General features: G+C 37.9%; 1 protein-coding gene across 4 annotated transcripts in view; it reads right to left on the bottom strand.

Annotated features, from left to right (window-relative positions):
- The window catches only part of LOC130419762 (extracellular matrix organizing protein FRAS1-like), a 107,508-nt gene that overhangs the window by 34,281 nt on the left and 60,558 nt on the right, over positions 1-12,669 (bottom strand). For all 4 annotated transcript variants that reach the window (XM_056746726.1, XM_056746725.1, XM_056746727.1 and 1 more), the window contains 9 exons: positions 11,115-11,270; positions 10,177-10,323; positions 9,821-9,967; positions 6,397-6,537; positions 5,613-5,753; positions 5,327-5,467; positions 4,878-5,148; positions 1,992-2,076; positions 162-482 (listed from right to left, as the gene is read on the bottom strand). In XM_056746726.1, coding sequence (XP_056602704.1) covers positions 162-482; positions 1,992-2,076; positions 4,878-5,148; positions 5,327-5,467; positions 5,613-5,753; positions 6,397-6,537; positions 9,821-9,967; positions 10,177-10,323; positions 11,115-11,270 — 1,550 coding nt within the window. The remainder of the gene's footprint in view (positions 1-161; positions 483-1,991; positions 2,077-4,877; positions 5,149-5,326; positions 5,468-5,612; positions 5,754-6,396; positions 6,538-9,820; positions 9,968-10,176; positions 10,324-11,114; positions 11,271-12,669) is intronic.

Genomic DNA, 12,669 nt, shown 5'->3' with positions numbered 1-12,669 from the left:
TTGAAATGACATGACACATTGATGGGCCCATAAATAATCATGATACAGAAATGATTTGGTTCTTCATTGCAAAATGGGAGAACGTTAAGCTTAAAAAACACAGAACACATGCCAACTTTTTCTTTGACACATTTCTACAGTGAAGCCTGCCGTGTCCATACCTTCTGTGCAACGCTGATGTAGAACAGAATGTTCTGGTAGCTGTGTCCATCATTGATCTGCAGCAGAAGTCTATCCTGGTCTCCACCTGAACGGTCATGTACGTACTGAAGCTGCTCACGATCCAGCTCCTCCAGCTTAAAATGGGTTACGGGCACGTCGCCGTGCACATGCGTCAGGTGGCCGTGTTGAGGTGGATCCAAAACCGTGATGAAAACGTCCTGTGGGTTATCGAGGTCATCGATGTGAAGAATGGTCCTACTGATGATAGCGGTCTCACCAGACTTGATGTGGAAGACTTGGTTGGACATCACAGTGGGTGGCTGTGGAGGCAGAAACTGATTTATACGGATGTTAACCTTGTAGCAACATTTGAATGAAGTTTCATTGAAGGGTGAAAGTGAATAAAACCAGACAAGGTATTGAATGTTTTATTATTTGTCTTTACATTTTTCATGATGCCCAAAATTTAAATTAGTGTTTGACCAACATGGGTTTTCAATCTGAAGTCCACTTAACCTTCACCTTTTCTCTTTACAGTAAATACGAAGCATCCAGCTAGACTCAACATTGTACAGCTTTAGAGCTAGACAGGATGTGATTGTGTCCTGAATTCTGGGCCAATCAGGTGGCTTTGGGTCATTTTATTAGACTTGACACATCTTTTAGTTGTGAGCCCAAATGGAAGGCACAACAGTGGTAGGGTAATAAATGAAGGTGTCCAAAGGTGAGAATTCTGCCAGAGCTGTGAAATCACATTCGCTGCTCACCTACTCACATACTCGCCTACCAGGCTAAATGAGATTAGACACAATCTGTTTTAAAAGAGGAAAATCTTCTTTGCGTTTGAGGTTCAAGGCCTACATTGCACACAAAGGGATGTGCTGGATGGTGTAGTAGGATGTTTTCTAGGGGGTTTTTGCGCAGACAAAAAGGGATGTAACTGATCTTATCAATTTATCGGTCAGCGGCAATGTTTTATTTATTTTTGTCCACAGTGGAAAGAGTGGTAGCAGGAAATGTTGCGAGCCAAATTCAAACCTATGTTTGCCAAATTAGCACCAAAGCTCAACGTGTTCCAATATGCATTTAAGTGTAGAAAAACAAAATACTTCATAAGAAAACTAAATATTTAAAAATACATGCTTTACTTAAGCTGAGAGATTGATAAACTTCTACTCTCTCAGGAAAAGATTCACCGTCCCTTCTCTCTGTATCTCACTTTGATTTTGAAATCCGTCTTTCATAACTATCGCTAGAACTGCTCACTCAACAGAAAGAAGTGCGCTGACTTCTTGAGTAACTGTTATCAGTCCAGGAGGGGCAAGAATGTACTTTGGTTATTATTTGTTGTAATGGCATTCTTTAGATTTGTGTTGGGACGCTCAGGTTTCTGTGTGTGAGTTTGCGTCGGTTGTCTGGTGGAGGTCGGACAATGAGACACAGGCGGTTCTATGGCGACTTATCTGAGAAGTGTCATAAAATTCTACTGATTGAGCAAGAGAGAGAAGAGAAGGTGTTGTCGGCTCATTGTGCTATAATTCTACCTCAGAGTAAGGTAAAGAGGGTAGTGAATCAATATTAAGAATGTGGACGATAGGTTTAAGTCGCCTAGGTATGCACACACACACCTTTATGAAACACATGAAAAGTAAGCATTCACCCTGAAGTTCAGATTTGTCTTAATGAATAATAAAAAAGCCAAATACAGGCAGAATAATTGGCTGGGATGATATATATATCCACTTCAGGGATTTCTGTGTAGCTGGTTTATCTGATTTTGTGACTACAGAACGTAAGCCCATTATTCACTGTTCAGTGTGTGTGTGTACCTGTTTGGAGACCGCCTGCACATGAACAGTTTGTGGCTGTGAAAACAGTTGAGGATCCGCTGCCCTTAACATGAACTGCCCACTTCTGAAAAACAAGTCAACATAATCTGCTGTTGAAGACAAAGATATATACAGCGGCGGAAAAAAATACCATTTCAAAATCATTTCAACTTTTCTGAATTTAATATTTATAGGTATGTGTTTAAGAAAAATTATTGTTTTGTTTCATTATGTGAACTACTAACAATATTTCTCCCAAATTTCAAATAAATATATTGTTTCTATTTGCAGAAAATGAATACTGGAGAAACAGGTTAAAATAACAGAAAAGATGCTCTGTATTTTTTAAACCTCAAATATTGCAAAAGAAAACTTTATTTTCACTTCGAAGCAAAACAACAGTATTATTTCTACATGTATTTAGGAAAAGGGAAAAAAATGTGATAACCTCGATTTTTACCACAGTTTTCATGTGTCTTTCACATTACTTTTGGATGACTTTAGGTCTCTCTTCAGGTTTGATTTTGTAAACATTCAACAAACGCTGGACTTGAATGACCACAAAACATCTAGAAATGCTGTTTTGAAATGAACATTTGGAATTTGGATTTTTTTCCACGACTAAAATAACGACAACAAGTTTTTTTTTTTTTTTTTGAGAAATTTCACTCCTTTTTGCATTTAATAGTATTAAAGTACATAAAGAAGGGCATAAAACAGGCAGAACATCATAAAAGGCCAGGAGAAAGCTGATATAAAGATGTTTAAAACCATGTGCATATTTGATTGGATGGACGTGAGATGTCTGTATGTATGAGTCTCTTTTAGTTTTCAATGGAATGGAATGAATAATGTCCTTGTCCACACTTGTCTGATGTGTGCTTAATGCATTTCTTTTATCAGTATGTGTGTTCCCTGGGATTGAACTGTTAACCTATGCGTTGCTAAATCAATACTCTAACAACCAAGTTACAGGAACACACTTGACTAATAATTCGACAAATTATGATTATTGTTTGTGTTAAGAAATGCTTATTCTTTTAATAGTGACAGGAGAGAAAAATATATAAAAATGTTCTTCTGAATTTCTCGTTAAAATAAAAAATAATAAATGCCATCGAATTGTATTTAGGGATTCAGAGAAAGGCAAAAAACTACAAGAGAAATGATATAGACAGAAAAAACAATACACTGACACTCAAGGATGAGAAAAGAAGGAGAAATAGCATTAGAATTCCAATCACTTGGTAATGAACCAAAGCTACAGGGTAGACAAAGGAGCCATAAAAGAGAGTATAAACTATAAGAAAGCTGAAAAATATATGAGGGGCAGCAAACAGCCTGACTTAGTGACTGCAAAGTTGTTCATCAAAAATATCCAAGATAAATAAAGATATTGTCTCCCAAAATAAGGAGTCAACTCCAAACCGAGTCGCTGTGTTCTTTGCTGTAAAATCATTGGGTCGTTTTCACTTCCAAATCAAAAAGATGATAATGTAGAGAACCAGAGGATAAAAATATTTTCCCCACGATTGCACAGCAGTATAATCCAAACCTTTCGTCATTTTACTGACAACTTTTTCTCCAACCTTGGCAAGTTTACTTTGGGATTTGCTAAATGCTTTTCCATGAAAGATGGGTCACCATGACTTTATTCGGACAAATAAACAGCTCTGAATCACAACCTGTAAATGTGATTAATAAGACGTTTAAGTTATATCTTCTTTTGAATGTTGAAAATCGCTCAGTTTGTGTGTTGTGTGGTGCACTTACAGCAGCTATTACTGTCCTACTGAAACAGTTCTGATAATCAGGTTTGAGCCCTATATTGTGTAAAAGTGTGTAGTTTAATGGAGTGTCTGTTGTTTTTTATTACTTGGATTTATGATAGGGATTGGGATAGATTTTGTTGATATGCTGTAATGTTTCAGAAGCCATTCACATAAGCATTGCGGCTAACGCATTAACGTGGCTCTACTGTGCTGTGTTTACTGTTTAGCTGTGGGTCCTTTCGCTTACATAAGTGTCATTATTATCTTTATTACACAAATCTATGTCATTTTTGTAACCTTAGTATCTCTGTGTACTAATAATGTTTGTGTAAGTTACTAATAAGCCTCCAAGAGCAGAAATGTAGTTCGTCTACGCGGAAAGGACCAAATACAACACACAGAGTGAGCCGACCAATCAGAGCACAAAGGGCTTGTGGAAGGGAGGGGTATAGACAAACTGAATCCTCAAACTGCTCGGAGGGAACCGTTTAGAGTTCTTTGAAAAATGGGGCGAAATTAAATAAATATTTTGAGAATTGGATGCATTTAAAACTGTTGTTGGGGACTCAAATACAATATAAGGACACTTAAAAATAGAACATAATATGCTCTTTAATAATGCGGCAAGGCATCTCACTGGATGTTTCGTGTACAAAATGCATAAACATGCCTCACATGGCAGGAATGAGGAATGTAAATTTCTAATTTAATGTGATATATTGAAGAGGATGAGAAATGAACTTTAACATGAACTGTGAGCGGTGTATAAATAATAAGAAATTATTGATTTTGGACTTCCATACATCAATTAATTCATAAATATTAGGAAATTGCTCCCTAAATGCTGATAATCAAGCAGACCTTCAATTCCTTTACCCCTGGAGACAGCAAAATCTCTAGATAATTTAAATGTGAAGTATACAATGTCTTCCTGTGTCTGGGTGGTCAAGAAGCCCAACAAAGAGAAGTTATACAAAAGTATTGAAACTTTTGAGGTAAACAAACCTATATGACTTCCTTATAGATGTCTTTGCATATAAAGATTTGGGCGAAGGAAGTATTACAACAGTAAAAATGGAAGAACACTCTAACTTCAGATCTGTCACACACTCACTTGGTCTGTTCTCTGTCGTGAACAAAGCGCACAGCTCTGCGTTTAAGCTGTGTGAGGGTGAAAGTGTCGTCTTTGCCCAGTGTTCTCTTTCTCTCATTCTCCAGGATCACTAGATGACCGTTATTTGGTGGCTGAAGGAGCTGGAGCAGCATACTCTCTGATTGGCTGTCTGCATCCTTGATTGACAGGAGCGCAGGATCCAGAGGCTTAACTCCACCAATAGGAACTAATAGAGAGCCATTGATGTAGAGGGATGGAGCACGGTTGTTTGCTGTAAAAACAGAAGCGATTAGGATTTTCTGATCTATAAAAGTCATAAATTAAAACATAATTTGATCATGTTAACATATAATTTAAATAAATGCACTACACCATTTATGCTGGCTTTATCTGAAGAGTACTTCATTTTATAAAAAAGAGGGATGCATTTCTGTAAAGGTCCAGGTTACCGTAGCAAGTTCTGCTTTTTCGGTCAGCGTAGTATCCGTGCCCACAGTCCGGGCTACATCGGCCGTTCTTCAAAAAGAAGTTCTCAGCACAGATACGGCACTCAGCTAAACTCACACACTCCGAGCAACCAGATGAGCATGCTGGGAAATAACAACAATAAACAAATAAGTTTCACATACGACACAAGGGAAGACTTTTTTTTTTAATTTTCTCTGAAATCAGTAGGTTTGTAATTGTGCCAAGAACACAACTCTAAACATCTCCCAACAAATTCACACCCCTCACCGGAACACTGACGGTTAGAGTCATCTAGAAAGTGATGTTTGCCGCATTCCAGCACGCACAGCCCATTCAACACGGAATACGGCAGCTGGCACTGTTGGCATCGGCCGTGGGCCTGGCACTGCTCACAGTGCTCATCACAGCCTGTTCATTGAGACAGAGAGAAACATTTATGATACAAAATTAGATTTATGTAGGAAGTGAAATTGTTTTCCTGCAGGTGATCAACTGTAACTGATCTGGGTTAAAGGGATAGTTCACCCAAAAATTATGTAAAAAGAACACAAAAGAAGATATTTTGAGAAATGGCTCTGTGGTTTTGTGTCTATACAATGGAAGTCAATGTGGTTCAATATTGTTTGGTAACCATCGTTCTTCAAAATATATTTTTAATGTTCCGCAAAAGTAAGAAAGTAAAATGATTGCGAGCAAATAATAAAAGCACTTTCATTTTTGGGTGCACTGTTGGCTCAAATATTGGAAAATGTCAATCTATGACAGGCAATTTGAATATGAATTCTAAATGATAGCAGCTTCATGAGTCCGGCCCATATCTACAGCAACACTCATTAGTCTTTCAGTCTAATTTGAAATCATTTCATTGAAGCCATTAAACCTTGGCAATGTCACAACGGCTGATGTGTGGGCACTACACAGCAGGCATCGCTGGCACTGCCTACATTAAGCGACTGAGCGATTGAAATGTCAAAGATTATTGAGCTGGAAAATAGATTGGCTGAACTCATTTTCATAATGAAGGTGGTTATTTTTATTTCTGATCACTGACTCAGACATCTCTCAGCATCTTGGTAGTATCCCAGTGAGCAGCCTGGCACACAAATGCCATCCTGCAGGACATATCCCTCCATGCACTGCAGACAGTCACTACGCAGGGGACCGCGGCAGGCGTTACAGCTCCAGTCACATTCTGTGGGAGAAAGAAACAGACAGGGTGGGTGGAAGAGATTTGAGAAGAAAATTTGAGAAAAGCGGAGTGAGATTGAAGAAGAGAGAAGATCAATTAAAACGAAACAAAAAACAGACACATTGTTCAGAGCAGAGAGCATGAAAGAAATGAGATTTGCACTTTTTGAAGATAATACAAATGGCTACAAGGTGTAATGTGCGATAAAACCTTATCATAAGTATGCAAATATTCAGTATGTAAATATTAAACTGACATCACTGTCTGCAGTTTCTGAATATTCACCATTGTAACAATGTACAGTGAATAAAGCAATTGGCCACAGAACATCGATATTTTCCACAATACTAAAAGCACAAAATGAAATTTTCACTTTTTAGAGTTTTTCAGCTCAGATGTTGATAGAAATTGTTCCAACAAAACTCACAAATCATCTACTGTATACATGTTCAAGCCAAAAGCGTGACTCCATAAAATCAACAAGCAACCACTACTATTTCACTTTTGTTGGTAACTGAACAATGGCGGTGCCCATTGACTTGCATAGGTTTTATGTCGATACAATAGAAGTAAATGGCTACCGTCATTGTTCGGCTATCGACATTCTTCAAAATATCTTCTATAGTGTTCTGCGGAAGAAAGTCATTTTTTACATTTTTGATTGAACAATTCTTTTAAGGGGTTTTCCCTCCAACGTTGGACAAAACACCAGTTTTATAGAGCACTTGTATTAATGATAATGCTAATATGGTAATAATCACCATAAACAATCGGTCAATCTAGTAATATAGTTCATTAACTTAACTCCAGTTTTTTTTGCAGTTGCCAAGCAATGTAGAAACTTGAGGGATAATACAGAAAGTGCAGACACACCAGCTTCAGATGAGGTAAGACACTTGAGGCTATGTCACGACTGTCTGGGTATCAGACACTCCGCTGTGTGTCGCAGTTAATAATGGATATATTCACCATATAATATAGCCTTAAATGTCTTATTGTGTTGAACACATTTACTTATTACTTACATTTTGTGAAAACCCCACATTAGGTAGACTAAAAAATATCTACAAAACCTAAATTATAAAGAGTATAATAAAAGAGGCTAAAAAGAAGAAAGTATGAGGTTCTTCAATACTGTGTGTGCTTAATATATACTGTAATAAATGAGAGACTGAGAAAAAGAGAGCAACTGTTCGTCTCCTCAGTCTTCTTATCATCTATTAAATAGAACGTTACCATTTGATAACACAGCAGTAGAATTCAGCTCAGCTTATTAAAAAGGCCCATCAAAGTCTTTCTGTCTGCCCTCTAGTCACATAACCTCATAATCACTCCCCTCCCTTGCTTAATATATACCCGAGTCAAAACATACAGACATTCTAAAAAAAAACTAATTTAACAATACAGCCAATTTAAACAGCTGTGACACCCATATTTACTCTGCTTCAGTTTAATCTCAGCTGCATTTTAAATCCAACATATTTTATTTGTCCAAATGCCAATCAGCCCATGTAGTCCTATTACACGCCTATCAATAGAGGTGCAAACAACGACATTCTCAATTATTTCAGTGCTCTCTCCAAATCTTATCAAGGTAACCGTCATCCACACACCGTACTGCATGGCTAAACAACATTAAATACTCACATAACGCATTCATATAATCTATTGCTCACTTGAACCTTCTGGTCATTTCTTCTGCAACATTCTCAAACACACACACGTGCATAAAAACGCTAGGCATATTGAGACATATCATAGATTTCAATTATTTATAAATGCACTATAGAGACGCTCTTTTGAAAAAAAAGTTACTTTATTCATATAATGTTTTTGCAAATGAGATTACTGGTATCTTTGTGATGACACTGTTTACCAGGACTACAGACTTTCTATAGACATTTCATGAGTTCGCCTAGCAGATAATAAAGTGGGACGCATAGTATGCGTATTTGGCGTGCTGTCCCGGTGAGAGGGCTCCAAGCTTGGTGATTCTCCCCGAACTCGGAGCACCCGCCCCAAGACATTTGAAAGAATAGAGGTAAGCATCTTGACTAATTATAGGGCTGATGGGATGATTACTGTGATTGCTTATCTAAAGCCAGCCGAGTTAATCATCAGCACGTAATCCTCCCCGAAACTTGTTAATAAAACATCATCTATTGTTTTATATTAGCCTAATGGTATTTCTATCATTTCTGCATTTTTTTAGTGACCACTGGCTGGTCTTTGCAATGTAGATTATCGCAAGTGTTACAATATACAGGTTATTACAGGATAGACAAACAAAAAAACACAAGCACGCATACACACATACATCAATAGAGAGTAATACTAATCTCTATTCCCTATTATTCCCTTATCTAAATCTTTAAATCCTAACAAAATTATAGAAAGTTCTCACTGTATGGGGTCTATGATGCTTCAAGGGCACACCTATGAACCCATACCTTATTAGCAAAGACTCACCCTGGTGTTTTAATGATGCTATTTCATGAGATACTTCAGCCTCATAATTACTTAAAGAACGCATATTTTTTACCAGCTATTTGGTGTTGTGTAAGGTCTCTTTCTGGCTCACAATACAAATAATTGGTGAAATTTTTTTTTCCTTTAAACAAAACAAATTTAAAGGCATAGTTCACTCAAAAATGAAATTTCTTTCATCATTTAGGCACCCTCAGATTGTTTCAAACCTGAATAAATGTCTTTGTTCTGATAAACATGAAGGGAGATTGTCAGTTAACAGACCAAATTGACTCCCATAGTATTTATGACAGTAAATGCTTTCCTGTGGCTCAATGGTTAGAGGATGGCACTAGCAACGCCAATGTCGTGGGTTCGATCGCAGGGGATTGCACATAGTGAGAAGCAAAATGTAGTACACTGCAATGTAAGTCGCTTTGGATAAAAGCGTCTGCCAAATGCATAAATGAAAATGGGGAATGAGATCTGTTTGGTTACTGACATTCTTCCAAATATCTTCCTTCGTGTTTAGCAGAACAAAGACATTTATAATGGTTTAGAACGTACTGAGGGTGAGTAAACGATGACAAAATTTTAATTTTTGGGTGAACTATGCCTTTAACTAGATGTCTCAAAAAACAAGATTGATATTATGTAATTTTGATATATAATGTTTGATAGACATTAATATTACAATGTTTAAAAGGCAAAAATAAGCAATACAACACGCACACAATTCAAATATACAACATCTGATGTTATTATTATCCTTTCACATGGTTTGACAGAAGTAGGGCAGCACAACCATGCTGAGACTTACCTCTGCACACGCGTGTGGTTGTGTTGAGATAATACTGATGTGCGCAGCTCTCATACTGACACTCTCCAAAGAGAAGCACTTTAGCTGGATCTCTACACGACGTACACACACCAGGCATTTCACAGCTCAGACACTGACTGTCACACACTGTAACAATAACCAAATAATCAACAGTTAAAAGTTCACGTTTATATACCTAGAAAGAACGACAGATAGATAGACCATATAAATAACAGACAGATTATGAATCTATATAAATATAGAAAGCAGAGGTCAGATGGCGGAATATTGTAAAAGAGTTTACAGTCAATTAAGGTGCAATGAGGTAAACAGCACTACTACGAAGATGTACTCACTTTGGCACACTCCGTCTTCATCAGCGTAATATCCAGATGGACAGCGAGTGCTGCAAAAACCTGACGGGACCAGAACAGCAGGGGCCAAACAGGAAGTACAGGAGAGAGGACCATCCCCACCACACTCCTCACAGGAAGAGTGACATTCTGGAGAACGGCAGTAAGAATAAATACAAATGAATATATAACTTTGTCAAAGGGACATAAACAATATAAAACTGGGGTGGAATATAATCATACCCTCTTCATACCCTCAAAATGACTTGTTGAGTGGTGTATTTATACACACAATGTAAAATGTACAGCCTACACACACTCGCTTATAAACACATCTGCGGACATTCATGCAACCATTTAAAGAAGGTCATAAGATTTTATAGATCACATCAACGTCATAAAAAATTTCACATTAAAGTCGTGCTCTACATCACACACCCTTATAAAAATAAATGCAGTGTCTCATCTACGCTGTCAGCGGAGGAATCACTTTCAAAACATCACAGGTAATTGCATCAGAATTATGAAAACAGAGACTGCAGTAACACAAGTTCTGCATTACACTGACAGATCAAGTAGAATGACAACGGGAATGGGATATAAACAGACAGTACAATTGATGGTCCTAATATGGTAAGAGGTGTTAGATTTCCGTCACAGGCTTGCAGTACGCGACCAATCACTACACACTGGTTAACTGGCCAATCACGGCACACCTCGCTTTTCAGAGCTATGAGCTGTTTAAAAATCTGCGCGTTTTAGAGGGGCAATGAGGAGAAACAAACATGCACGTTTTTTGCATGGTGTTCAAAAGTCTTTATGATGTTGTAAATCATTTTTAAATTTCCTCTCATATACTGTACACATTCTGTATATTTTAGTATTGTATTATGTTTTATCATAGTCATGTATTTCTCTTTTTTTTTTTTTTTCACACTTACTTTTGCAGGCTCCGTGTCTCTGGTAGTATTTGGATGGGCACTGCGGAACACAGTGATCTCCCAGGAGCAACATTCTTGGAACCTTACACCACAAACACACCGTACCAAAACCGGTCTGCAGATCTGCAACACACCGCTGACATCCCTCCTCACACTCTGAAAGAGAGAGAGAGAGAGAGAGAGAGAGAGAGAGACAGACAGACAGAGAGAGAGAGAGAGAGAGAGAGAGACAGACAGAGAGAGAGAGAGAGAGAGAGAGAGAGAGAGAGAGACAGACAGAGAGAGAGAGAGAGAGAGAGAGAGACAGACAGAGAGAGAGAGAGAGAGAGAGAGAGAGAGAGAGAGAGAGAGAGAGAGAGAGAGAGAGAGAGAGAGAGAGAGAGAGAGAGCACATATAATTAAGCATGAAATAGCCTTCACGAATGGTAATCATGAGGTGCTATATTCTATAATTCATTCGTAGGACACTCTAAACCGAAATAAGAACACAGAGATGAGATAGAGGAAATAAATCGGACGAAATTCAGATTCTTATCACAAAGTTTCTAAAGGTGTAAAAGAAAACACGCTTTTCATCTCTATATCTTTTCTCACTGCGTATCAGCTATGGGAGTACACTGGCTCCACTGCCACGGACACGCTGAGGGTGCTGATAGTAAAGGGATTAAGTTTCAACCAATCTGAGGCCACATGAGAATATCCAAACAAAGAGAAACATATTCTCTGCATTAAAGATAAATTTCATTCTTTATAAAGGATTTGTTTTTATTATTGTCTGTCATACATCATGATACGCTCTTTATATAATTTCTCACACAGAAAACATAACTGATATGTATTTCATTATGATGAATTTAAAGTGATAGTTCACCCAAAAATGAAAATTCTGACATTTACTCACCCTTTTGTCAATTCAAACTTGTATGAGTGATGTACTTCTGCAGAACACGTAAGATGATATTTTGAAGAATGTTCGTAAACAAGCAACAGCGGTAATAATTCACTTCTATTGTATGCACACAAAACCAATGGAAGCCAATGGAAATTGGCGTTGTTCGTTTACTAACTTGTTCACAATTTCTTCTTTTGTGTTTTGCAAAAGAAAGAAACTCATACAGGCTTGAAAAGATCATTTTTGGGTGTACTGTCACTTTAACAAGTCCTATCGAATCCAGCCACTGAACATTAAGGTGTTATGATAATGCAATTATATTTTTAGGCTTCAATGTCATAGTCTTATTCCACCACCAACACCTTTATAACAGGCAGGGAAAACACATTCAACCATCGACCTGATCTATTACAATATCAACCCCAAAAGGTCTCGGTAAGGACTGCAACCTTTGTTCCCTGATAAAGGAACAAGATGTTCTGTTGAGAGACAGACTGGGCTTTGGCGGGCCTCCGCAAGGTTGTGCCACAGATGTCTTTCCTGGACCAATAACGTGGACATCATCCGACCCAGGGCATTCGCCGTGGCCTTCGTTGCTCGGGGTGCGGGTCAGTGGTGGTGCGCAGCTCGCATGGGAGCGGATCGGTTTTCCAATCATCCAAG

This window comes from Triplophysa dalaica, chromosome 4, assembly GCF_015846415.1.
Source record: "Triplophysa dalaica isolate WHDGS20190420 chromosome 4, ASM1584641v1, whole genome shotgun sequence".
NCBI lineage: Eukaryota > Metazoa > Chordata > Actinopteri > Cypriniformes > Nemacheilidae > Triplophysa > Triplophysa dalaica.
This window is presented reverse-complemented; position numbering and strand designations above follow the sequence as displayed.